Source organism: Zingiber officinale, chromosome 4A (genome assembly GCF_018446385.1).
Source record: "Zingiber officinale cultivar Zhangliang chromosome 4A, Zo_v1.1, whole genome shotgun sequence".
NCBI lineage: Eukaryota > Viridiplantae > Streptophyta > Magnoliopsida > Zingiberales > Zingiberaceae > Zingiber > Zingiber officinale.
Genome location: NC_055992.1, coordinates 129,271,610 through 129,284,517, shown reverse-complemented (window position 1 = coordinate 129,284,517; position 12,908 = coordinate 129,271,610). Strand labels below are relative to the sequence as shown.

At 40.3% G+C, this 12,908-nt stretch overlaps 1 protein-coding gene across 1 annotated transcript; it reads left to right on the top strand.

Annotated features, from left to right (window-relative positions):
• Nucleotides 1–6,329: 6,329 nt before the first annotated feature.
• LOC121971169 (peroxidase 5-like) lies at nt 6,330–7,819 on the top strand. Its single transcript, XM_042522310.1, has 4 exons — nt 6,330–6,599; nt 6,688–6,882; nt 7,035–7,197; nt 7,285–7,819. The coding sequence occupies exons 1-4, from the start codon at nt 6,387–6,389 to the stop codon at nt 7,686–7,688; spliced, it is 975 nt and encodes a 324-aa protein (XP_042378244.1). The 5' UTR covers nt 6,330–6,386; the 3' UTR covers nt 7,689–7,819.
• The last annotated feature ends 5,089 nt before the right edge of the window (nt 7,820–12,908 follow it).

The following is a 12,908-nucleotide window of genomic DNA, read 5'->3' as shown; positions in this document are numbered from 1 at the left end:
ATAAAGAATCACATTGGTCAAATGTCTACATTTATATGCTAAGTGTAGTTGTTCAATTAATTTATATTGTAGATAACATGGTGTGTGGTGTCACACACAGAAGATTATGTTATCAGTTCCTTATAAATTATAAATAGTAGCTCACGACTAAAATGGATATGAGCAAACCATTGGAATAGTCGTAGTGTAATTTGGTATTAGTTTATCTTGACTATAAAATTACACTGGTACACTCTGAGTGTATTGAGCAGGACCATTTGAGGTAATTTCTTTTTATACTGACTATATAAAAGAACAATACCTCTGTTATTATGGAAGTGTGTACTCTTAATCATGATATAATAACAAGCACATATACTTAATACTTATTTCTTTAATTTATCAAAGAGTGTGATTTAGCTCGTTAAATCAATAGACCCGATAAGTTGAAAAATGATATTATTTATATGGTGTGTTGTTGATTCTAGAATGAAACTGTGTCCTAGTAATCTAGGTTGATGATGTCCCCTTGAGGAGCTCATAAGGATTGTCATATAAACCATGCAGGTGGACTTAGTCCGACATGACGATAAAGTTGAGTGGTACTACTCTTGGAGCTAGATATTAATTAAGTGAGTTGTCAGTAACTTTTTTAATTAGTGGGTATTCAATATCTTAAACACAGGGAGATTAACACACTCATGATAAGAAGGAGCCCATATAGTAATATGGGATTGGTGTGATAGTGCAATAATAACTCTTTAGTGGAATGAGATATTATTGATGAACTCGAGTTGGGTGTTCGGGGTGAACACGGGAAGCTCAAGTTCATTGGGAGACCAAAATCAATTCCTCCTCTCGGTCCCTATCGTAGCCTCTTATTTATAAAGTCTTATACCCACCCAAATCCAACTTCTTACCCACCTTGAGGTGGCCGGCCAAGCCTAGCTTGGAGCCCAAGCTAGGGTTGGCCAAACAAAGGTTAGATGGGATCAAGTGGTGGCCGACCTTAGCTTAGAACCCAAGCTTAGGTGGTCGGCCACAATAAAAATAAAAGGGAGTTTATTTTAAAATCTTTCCTTATGTGGAAGCAATGATTTTAAAAGAGAGTTTTAAATTAAATCTTTCCTTTTATAGTTTCTACAAAGGATTAAGAGAAATGTTTGATATCTTTCCATATTTGTAATTAAAATGAATATTTTAATTTTGGAGAAAACTTTCTTTTTTTTAATCATCCACATGTTTTAAAAAGAGAGATTTGAATTTATAAAAGTTTTCTTTTATAACCAACCATGAAGGGAATTTTTAAAGAGAAATTTTTATTTTAAAAAAATTCTGGAAACAAATTAGGAAGTTTTAATTTTGTGTTTAAAACTTTCCTTATTTGGAAGACTTGTAGGGGTCAGCCACAAGATGGGTTAAAAGGAAATTTTAATTAAATTTTCCTTATTAGCCATTGGCAAGGAAAATAAGGAAGTTTTAATTATGTTTAAAACTTTTCATATTTGCCAAGACCAAGGAATATAAAAGAGAGGGTAGAGGTGCCTCACCTTACCCTCTTCCTTGGTGTGGTCGGCCCTCTTCCATTGCCCTTCCTCTTCTCTTCTTCTTTGGTGGCCGGCGACATCTAGTCTCTAGGAGATTTTTGGTGGCCGGATTTTGCTTGGAGAAGAAGGAGAGATAAGAGTCATTGTTTCTTAGCATCCCTTGGAGTTTGGTTGGTGGCCGAAGTTCTTCATCTCTAGGAGATTGTTAGTGGCCGAAACTTGCAAGGAGAAGAAGAAAGGCTTGGGTGGGTTCTCATCTCGGTAGATCATCGCCCACACGACGTCCGAGATAAGAAGAGGAATACGACAAAAGATCGTGAGGTCTATAATCTACAAAAGGTATAACTAGTTTTGTTTCCGCATCATAACTAGTTCATCTTTTGTATGAATTTTGAAATACTAAACACAAGAAGCTAACGATTATAGGTTTCGGATTTATGATTCGATTTTGTGTTTCTTTTGTTTTTCGATCTTGTGATTCGATTGTTCTTAATGGTTAAACCTAAGGTTACTATAAGGATATTAAGGTGACGTTTGGTTTATGGGTTTGAGAATGAGAGAATGAATTCATTCCCAAACTTTGTGTTTGGTTGATGGGAATGGAATCAAGATTTTGGAATGAAACCCAAAAATTTGGATATGGATGAAACTCATCCCCTCCCTTGGGTTTTGATGGAATAGGAATGTGAATTAAGTTTTAGACAAAAATACCCTTAGTATATTTGTTCAATTTTTTTTTATTTCACACTCTCTCTCTTTGTTCTCTCTCATCATATTTTTTCTCTCCTTATTTTATCATCACATTTTCTCTCTCAACATACTTTTTCTCTTCTCATTCTCTCTCATCACACATTCTCTACTATTTTCTCTCTATATTCTCTTCCATCATACATTCTCTCTCCTCATTTTTTCTTTCTTCATTCTCTTCCATTACACTTTCTCCTTATTTTTTCATCATACTTTCTCTCTCATTGTACTTTCTCTCTCCTCAATATCTCTTAGCCTACTCTTTCCTCATTTTCTCTCATCATACTTTCTCTCTCTTCATTTTCTCTCATCACACTCTCTTTTTATTTTCTCTAATCATACTTTCTCTCTCATCATACTTTTTCTCTCTCAGTCTCTCATTTTCTCTCATCACACTTTCTCTCTCTTCATTTTTTCCCATCACTCTTTCTCTCTCAACCCACTTGCTCTTTCATCATACTTTCTCTCTCCTCACCTTTTCATTTTCTCTCACAATACGTTCTCTCTCATCATACTTTCTCTCTCCTCACTTTTTTATTTTCTCTCACGATACTTTCTCTCTCCTCAGTTTCTCATCATACTTTCTCCCTTTTCATTTTTTCCATCACTCTTTCTCTCTCATCATACTTCCTCTCTCCTCACTTTTTCATTTTCTCTCATAATACTTTCTCTCTCTTCTTTTTTCTCAGCATACTTTCTCTCTCCTCAATTCCTCATCATACTTTCTCTCTCTTCATTTTTTCCATCACTCTTTCTCTCTCATCGCACTTTCTCTCTCCTCACCTTTTCATTTTCTCTCATAATATTTTCTTTCTCTTCATTTTTTCCCATCACTCTTTCTCTCTTATCATACTATTTCACTTCTCAATCTCTCCTATCATGGACTCTCTCCTCATTTTCTCTCATCATACTTTCTCTCTCTTTATTTTTTTCCAACACACTTTCTCTCTCATCACACTTTCTTTCTCATCATTTTCTCTCATCATATGTTTCTCTCACATTCAACTTTCTCTCTCATCTATTTTTTTGTCTTATTTTCCTATAAGGGCAAAAAAGGAAATTTAGGTTCATTCCGATTAAAAATATTTAACTAACCAAATATTATTTTTAAGAATGATACCCAAGCTCATACTCATTCCCATTCCATAATACTATGATACTCATTCCCATTTCGATTCCTAGGAGAGAACCAAACGCCCCCTAAATATTGAATTTCGTTGAAAGGCTTTGTCTAGGAAGTGGTAGATAATCCCATACTCAAGAAGGTCTAGTGTCTCGCCATGTTTAACCTGAAAGTCGATCTCTGAAATAAATATTTAATCAAATTTGTAACATGAGTGGATTTGGATTAATAATGTTAAGCATCGTTTGCGATCCAAGTCTAAACCTCTAAGAACAGATAAGTTGAATTTGGAATCAATAATGTTAAGTTCTGTTTGCGATTCCAAATTTAATTTCTAAAGAACACAATAGGTTGTTAGAAATGGTTCGGGACTTGTACAAAATTTTTGTACAGGGGAACCGTACGATATTCCGAGTAGCAACCAACAAGCTTAACTCTCCGATTCCTCTAGTCAGTTCACCCGACTCTAGGGCTCAACTCCCTCAACAACTTGCTCTGCTCAGTGAGCTTAACTCCCTGATTCTTGTGGTCGGTTCGTCCAACTCCAAGGGTTCATCTCCCCCGACAACCTCTACTTCGCTCAGTTAGGTCAACTCTCCAATTCCTCCAGTTGGTTCACTCTACTTCAAGGGCTCAGCTCCCCCAACAACTTGCTTTGCTTAGTTAACTCAACTCCTCGATTCCTCTAGTCGGTTCTCCCGACACCAAGAGCTCAGTTCCCATGACAATCTGCTCCGATCAGTAAGCTCAACTCACTGATTCCTTCAGTTGGTTCGCCCAACTCCAGGAGCTCAACTCCCTTAACTATATTCTCCACTCAGTCAACTCAACTCCCTGATTCCTCCAGTCGATTCACCCAACTCTAGGGGCTCATCTCATCCGATAACTTGCTCCACTTAGTTAGCTCAACTCCCCCATTCCTCGAGTTAGTTTATCCAACTCTAGGGACTCAACTCTCTCGGAAATATGCCCCGCTCAGTCAATTAAGCTCCCTTGACTCTCTCAGATGAACAAACATTAATAATGTCCTTCAAAGGTCAATCCCTGCTCAACCCCATTCGGCCCTGCCTATTAGACTATAAAGGCTCCGCTCCCCTTTCCTTGGCTTCTTTAGTTTAATCTTCCCACTCTGATCTCCTTTTGCTTAATGGGTCGGGCCCTTAGGTCCAATAGATCTCTATCTCATGGGCTGACGCCATAAATGGTACAACACGTGGATTGTCAGAGCTCATGGAGTAGTATAATTATACAAATGCGATAGAGATATAATGATGGGACAGTATCCACGTCGTGATATGACACCTAATTAATGAGGAGAGAATATCAGTTTAGTAGTATTATAATAGGAATCCATATCAGTGGGCCAAGTTACGCTAAAGCATACGAGCACATATGGCTCTACTTTCATCACTATTCGTCTTCTTCATTTCTCCTCCATCGGAGATTGACTTAAGCATGGGAGTGATTGAGCCGGGACACCTCCCGACCTCTCTTATAATGCTCTGTTTCCCTACTCTTTTTCTACAACCTTGTAGGCATTGTTGATCGGAGACTTTCTTCCACATTTGGGTCCCTCCTCCGATCTAGGCTCTTCCTTGAAATCTGACGATTCAGTCAACACATAAGCTACCTCACCGATGGCACATCCATCGACAGTTTCAAATAGGAACAATTGTTATTTTTAATCTTCCATAATACCTGTGATGATTTAAACATTGAAGATGCTCACTCCATACGCCCTTACACATGTTAATTGGCGCAGATCAAACTGCATCACGATAGAAAACTTCCTCATCAATGTCTAACGAGACAATAATTTCCACGTAATACACATCTTGAGCATGATCCTAGTCAATGCAATCCATGGAAAAAAAAGGTAGGAAAATATAATAAAGATGAAATGTATCTCTGAAATCACGCAACAGAACTCCAATGATAACGGGGAGACAGTTCAACAGTGTACATGGCCAAACACATAAGAAAACTTGCAATTAAGGTCGAATCGCTCAAAATAATAATAGTTATATTTTAAAGTTATTGTCTGATAATTTATTTAAAGGTAGTGTCACTAACTTAAAATTTATAATATATTTTTTTATTACATATGATCACTATCAATAGCTTATCTAAGCAAAAATATTTTTATAATTAACCTAACTAACAGTATTGACAGTCACCGCGAGGATATATGGCGTCCAGATAGACAGAAATTAATGTTGATCATGAAAACTATTATTTGTCATTCGTTGTTATCTAACAGTCTCAACAAAAAAAAAGTTAAATGTCATTCGTCAAGAAAATTCTAGAAAGCCAATTATGAGATTAAGTTGTAAGTTGCTATCATGACATGCTTAATAATAATAAACTATCCAAACATGCATGGAAGAAGGGTTGTTTACATAAGTTTTAAGAGAGTAATTATGTTTAATTATAAGTAGTTTTAAATAAATTTTTTATAAATACTATACAATTATAATATAAATATTATTAAATTCTAGAGCCGACGTTTATGACCGATTTAATTCGTCAAATCGTTTGCCTTTCAGCTTCAGCCTAGTAAGATTGAGCTAGCCTAGCTACCGTCTTTGACTAGTTAGTGATCATTTTAATTAGTCAAGAGAATGGACAATAGGCATGAACAATCCACGAGACGAGAATAAAGATACAATCCGACAAAACTAAATTCATTATCATTCTATTAATTTTAGATCTAGTAAAGAAACGAAAATCTAAATTCCAATTCCTCTAGAACGAAGTATTCCACTAGCAAATTAAGTGTCTCGAAGAGCTGTGTCCGGAAACAAGCCATGAGTCGATGCTATGTAGCTGGCAGTTGTCCATCACCCATCGCCACCTTAATTTCTATACCTTTCAATGGAGGGCTGGCGCAAAGCTAGTCAGTGCACACCACGATTCCTATAACTAGGGGCTCCATTCCTTCCACCTTGCCAACCATTAATCCAATATCGAACAAGCTTAGAGAAGCAACAATGGCGGTGTTAGCGTCCATAGTTGTTTATTCCTGCATGGCCCTCTGCCTGATGAGCGATGCAGTAGCAGATCAGCTCAGAGTGGGCTTCTACTCCCAAACCTGCCCTACCGCCGAAACCCTCATCAGGCAAACCTTCAATGACGCTGTCCAGAAGACTGACGACATCGGCGCCGACCTTCTCCGGATGCATTTCCACGACTGCTTTGTCAGAGTCAGTATATATATCGATCGAAGCTTCGTTGCCCTGTCTGAATTAATGTTATACTTAAGTTTCTGATCGTATTCAATTGATGGAGCAGGGGTGTGATGGATCGGTTCTCATAGCTTCGGCGAACGGGAACACGGCGGAGAAGGACGCGGAGATCAACCAAACCATCGAGGAAGAAGCGTTCCAAGTCGTCGATAAAGCAAAGGCCAAGCTGGAAGCTGCCTGCCCCGGCGTTATCTCCTGCGCCGACATTCTCGCTTTCATTGCCCGAGACAGCGTTGCACACGTAAGTATATATATACATAATTAAAGCATGCATTTGCTATATGTATATACACGTAAGTATATATACACGACATTCTCGATCAATCTCTTGATGTTTAAATGTATATACATATATTTTGGAGAGTAAAGGATTAATGTAATGTGCGATTGCAGTATGGAGGAGGTTTCTATGATGTTCCTGGTGGAAGAAGGGACGGGAGGATTTCGTTGGCAAGCGACACGTCGGAGCTCCCTGGTCCCGATCTCCGACTCGTTCAACTCACTCAAATCTTCGCCAGGAAAGGGTTGACCCAATCCGACATGATCACCCTCTCAGGTATTGAATTAGTCACTAATAATTGTATAATTTGACGAATTAATATCATATTGTTTGAGTTAATTTTATATATGTTCAATTGGTCAGGAGCACACACCATTGGCATCGCTCACTGCTCTGCCTTCGCCAGCAGGCTGTATAACTCCAGCAGCAGCTCGGGAGTCGACCCGACGCTGGACGCGGCGTACGCGGCTCAGCTGAAACAACAATGCCCGACGGCGGGGAGCGACACCGAGGTGCCGATGGACCCGCCGAGCGAGCTCGGGTTCGACAACAGCTACTACCAGGGCATCTTGAGGCACAGGGGGCTGTTCACGTCGGACCAGACGCTGGTGTCGACGCCGGCGGCGGCTGCGCAGGTGAACCTGTTCGCGCGCAACTCGGCCGTCTTCACGAGTAGATTTGCGCTGGCGATGGTGAGGATGGGCAGCATCGGCGTGCTGACCGGGAGCAACGGAGAGATACGCACCAACTGCAGAGTGCCCAACTGAATCGAGTTGACTTTTATATAACTGGTGTCTTTCTTTATATTTATAAAAATGTCAAACCCAGAGGGGTGTGTGGTGCGGTAATGCAAAAATATTTAAAAGAATAAATAAGATGATTAAGTTTGAAATGTTAAGTAGAAATGAATATTTAACTTTGGGAGGAGGGGAGGGAAAAGGAATGAAGGGTAAATAAAGGAAAAGAAAATTTGAAATTTTATTATTTGGGAGGAAGTGAGTTAGGGAAAGAAAAGGTAAGGAAGAATAAATTTTAATCTTTCTTATTCATGAAATGAAAAAATTTCTTATACCCTATAAAAAGTAAGGGGAATTAAAAAAAATTATGTTTCAATTCTATCCTTATTTTATTATATTAATTCTAAAAATTATTGTTTTAGGTATTCTTTGCGTCACGACGAAAAACACTCACATCACCCGACTCGCACCGTCCAACGCTCGCATTCCGTTGATATCGACACCAACTTCAACGCAGATGTCGACTTCGACGCTGATACCGACTTCGATGCCGACACCGACTTCGACACTGATGCCAACTTCGACGTCGATGCCGACTTCGACGCCGACACTGATTTCGAAATCGATGTCGATGCCAATACCGATGTCGACTTTTATTGATGCAATATCCCCTGGGTTAAGATTGACCAGGTTGACTAAGCTTGAGTTGGCTCAAGCCTGAGTCTTGAGGGTTGGGTTTCAATGTTTGACAATACATGGAAATTGCAGGTGCAATCGCCCGATTGGGAAGATTATTGGTACAATTTCCCTCTGGTCAAGGTTTGACCAGATTGGTGTGAAGAAGAGTCAAGTATGTCAAAGCTGACCAGATACTTAACTGGGAAAGTCCTAACTGGAGGTTAGGCAGTTGGAAGTCCTGGTGAGTGAAGCCAGGTGAAAGTCTCGGTGAGTGAAGCGGGGCAGTGTGAAAGTCCTGGTAAGTGAAGCCAGGTGAAAGTCTCAGTGAGTGAAGTCGGACAATATGAAAGTTCTGATGAGTAAAGCCAAGTGAAAATCCCGATGAGTGAAGCGGGGCAGGGTGAAAGTCCTGGTAAGTGAAGCCATGCAGAAAAAAATCCCAGTGAGTGAAGGTAGGTGAAAGTCCTGGTGAGTGAAGCCAGGCACGAGGATATCCAGATGGGTCAAGGTTGGTCAGACACTTGGTGTTGGGAAATCCAAGTAGGTCAAAGGATTGACCAGATACTTGGCACGTGGAAATCCATGTGGGTCAAGGTTGACCGGACACCTTGTGTTGGGAAGTCCAAGTAGGGCAAAGGATTGACCGGATACTTAGCACGAGGAAATCTAAATGAGTCAAGGGTGACCGGACATCTGGTAGAAGTCCAAGTGGGTTATAGAGGACTGAACACTTGGCACGAAACGGTAAGTCCAAGTGAGTCAAGGTTGACTGGACACTTAGCACGAGGAGAAAAGTCCAAGTGGGTCAAAGGGATTGACCGGACACTTGGTGAAGGAGTCCTAGCAGGTCAAGGTTGATCGGATGCTAGGCATGAGGTTTCAATAGATCACGGTTGACCGGATGTTGGATTTGGGGACCCTAGACATGGTTTAAGCAAGCCAAGTGAAGACCAATTGATCAACCGATCGATTGAACAGTGGTTCAACTGATCGATTAAACAATGGTTCAACCGATCGATTGAACAGTGGTTCAACCGATCGATTGAACGATTGGCACTGTGCTGGGACAAGCAGTGGCCCAATCAATCGATTGGGATCCTTTGTCATAGGCACATAACACTTCCTAATCGATTAGTCGATTGATTGGGCACCTCCAATCGATCAGCCGATCGATTGGGGGTTGGTTTTTCTCGCGCGATCGCGAGAAAGCCTGAATCGATTGGTCGATCGATTCAGGCCAGTTCCAGAGAGCACAGAGACGCTCTAAATCGATCGACCGATCGATTCAAGCCTCCCCAATTGATCAACGGATCGATTGGGATTCGATTATTGCACGAGAAGTGAACGATGGACAGCTGGGATGGTGCAGATTTGACGTGGCAATCGATTGAGAGCATGTCCAATCGATTGGGAGCCCTAAAAGCACGAGGTATATAGTCGTTGGCAAGCATTTTTCTCAGCAACACTTCTCCCGATCTTCACACGCTCTTCCTCGACACTCACAGTCAGTTCTTGGAGGTTCTTGGGGACAACTGCTAATGCACTCCCAAGGTTCAAGAGACAACAACAAGTAACAAGTAAGCAAGAAGAAAGGGTTTTACACTTGTATTCATTGTATTTTTCTTATTGTGTTGAGTGTTGTATGTGTGGTTGTTGTACGAGGTTTCTCCACCTTTGGTAATTACCGAGAAGAAGTATTTTCTTAGTGGAGAGTGCTTGTGTGTGTGGATCCTTGGATTAATCATCTCTTCTTGAGGTGAATACCAAGTAAATCCTATTGTTAGCATTGTGAGCTTGTTGTGAAGACTATCCACTGCAAAGCATCATCACGGAGTAAGCAACCAAATCGCGACTAGCTATTCACCCCTCCTCTAGCACCAAACGACCCTAACAACTTTAACAAATGAGCTATAATTACTTGAATGTGTAAGTCTTAACCAATAAATGTATGCAAGATGCACTGAGTTTTTGAACGCACATGTTTTTAATAAAAGGGAGGATAATTTTATAACTTTATATATTTAACCTTCATTACCCTCACTTTCTTCTCAAACACGATAACACATGTTACGTTAATGAACTTTCCCTCCCTCCCATATAAAGAGAATATATATACTTTACTTCTTTTTCCTTTCCTTGTCTTCCTCTTTCATTAATGAATCTTCGCTCATCCTATCTAACCAAAAGGTAAAAGTTTATGTGGGTATATATCTTACGCTTCCAATTTATCTTAATCAAAAGGTAATGTCTTCTATCCCAAGTTTCTGGCAATTATTTATTCTTGTGCAGTATAGATTTGTAAAATTAAGAAAGAGTTGAATTTTAATAGTCTTAATCTCTTAGATTTACTTCCTCGTAATGACGTGGGACCGTCATTAAAAAAAATATTAATGGATAACATTAAGTTTGGGTGATCGGTCTAATCCTATCGAAATGTTTCCATCAACCATCAGAGTAAATAATCAAGAAGCTCATAGTGGGCAGCCCAGGAGCCTAGCATCCTTTAGTTGCGTATGTTATTTGGAGGAAAATATTTCTATAAATTCGTCATAACTGGGATTCGAACTGTGAATATCTGAATGATAATCTGAATATTCTACCGTTGCACTATAAAAGGTAGATGCGCTACCTTAGCGGCCCCCCTAGTGTCGGCCCCACGGATATGGAGGGAGGTTCATGCAGGTACACAGGCCATAGGCACATGACGGGATAAACCCCAGGTCGTCAGTTCCTGAGAATCGACCCCTGGCCATTACGCCAGAGATATCATGTGTCCATCGTCTGCGCTACGCCCTGGGGACTTCTACCGTTGCACTATAGCCCATGAACAATGAATGTCAAGTAGTGGATTTCACCTTCATACAAGATTGACATTATTTACTCAATCGTGGTTCAAAATGATCGATTCATCAAATCTCAAACCTTAATTTTCAAAGGTGATTATCCATTCACAATTTTAAATGGTCCATTATAGTTTGATTCACCGTTTATGACCGTGTGTGTGTGTATATATATATATATATATATATATTCAAAGTTGTTGTCATTTTTTCTCCTCTCTAGCTCCATTTCATCCTCCAATTGATCTCTCCTCTCCTTCCATCATTTTCTTTTTGTTATTTTGATTTTAGTTTATCATTCATCTATCACAAATACAACTACGCAAGTATAAAATTATGTAAACCCTCCAATTGGTTTCCGACAATGGCATTTCCGAACTTTGTTTGTTGAGATTATGTAAAATTTGAACTTCATTCACTCAATTTGTACAGAGTTATTTGACATAAAAATGGAGTGTCATTTTGTATTTGAATGAAATTGAATTTACAAATGATTCTAGTCATTATGGCAAAAGGTGATTCGCTCACCCCAGCACCTCCGTCAACCCGTCCCTAGGCTAACACGGAGGAGGTAAATCATGGGGGTTACTAGCCCAGACAATGACTAGTGCATAAGGGAGTGCAGGAATCTGGCTACTAGCAGGATTTGACCCCCAGACCTCATTGTGGCAACACCCTATGCACTAGCCACTAGTCCATCCCAAGGGGACATGCTCATTGATATGAAGGGTAATATAATTCTATTATTTTGTTTTCCAAGCAGAGTGACAAGCGCCTATGAATTCTGGGTGGTTGGATTCAGTATTTTTGGGATGATCTAATGGTCAGCGCATGAGATGATGTCACCATGAGATCTGAGATTCAAATTTCGACAAAGTCGAGGTAAATGTTACTATTTCAAAAGCTAGTAGTTATCCATGATTTACCTCCTCCGTGTTGATCCATCCTTGAAATGGATTGGCGGAGAAATTACCCTCTCATATAGTGGTCGGCTTGATTTCTTAATTTATCTCTCTACACATGGGCATGGGGTCAGCTACGTCAGGTGCCTGGAATCCATGTATAACTTTTTGCTAAAGTCTGGGTCGTTGGATTTAAAAGGTGAAAGCTCAAAATGAGAGAGAAGATGGTTGTCTAAAAGAGTAAGGATGTTGGGGGCATATTGAGCTCGGGCATTCTTTATGTCAAAAAGAAGAGGGAGCTCTGTCACCCAATTAGATGAGAAAGGAAGTGATCTGTTCAATCGGACAAGCTTAGTGATACGGCTGGTAATGGAGGGGCTCAAAAGGAAAGGGTGAGAAGGGTCAAGGTCATATGGCGGTCAAAAGTCAAGATGATGTGACAGTCAATAGTCAAGGTGACTTAGCAGTCAATAGTCAATATGACTAGGCAGTCAAAGTCAAGCATATGGGGTAGTTAGAGGTCAGGCAGACTTGTCGATTAAGGGGGCAAAGTAGTTGAAAGACAAAGGAAGACGACAGGCGGAACACAGGGTATAGGTCGGGATCAGCAGAGCTGTGTAGGGACAGCTTGATCTACAGGCCTGCGATTCGAAGGCCCGGAAGTACAAGTCACAAATCACAAGTCAGGATCGGCAGAGCTGTGTAGAGACAGCTCGATCTACAGGCCTACGGTCGAGAGCCAGGAAATACAAAGTGCAAGGTACAGGTCGGGATCGGCAGAGCTGTGTAGGGACAGCTCGATCTCCAGGCCTGCGATTCGAAGGCCCGGA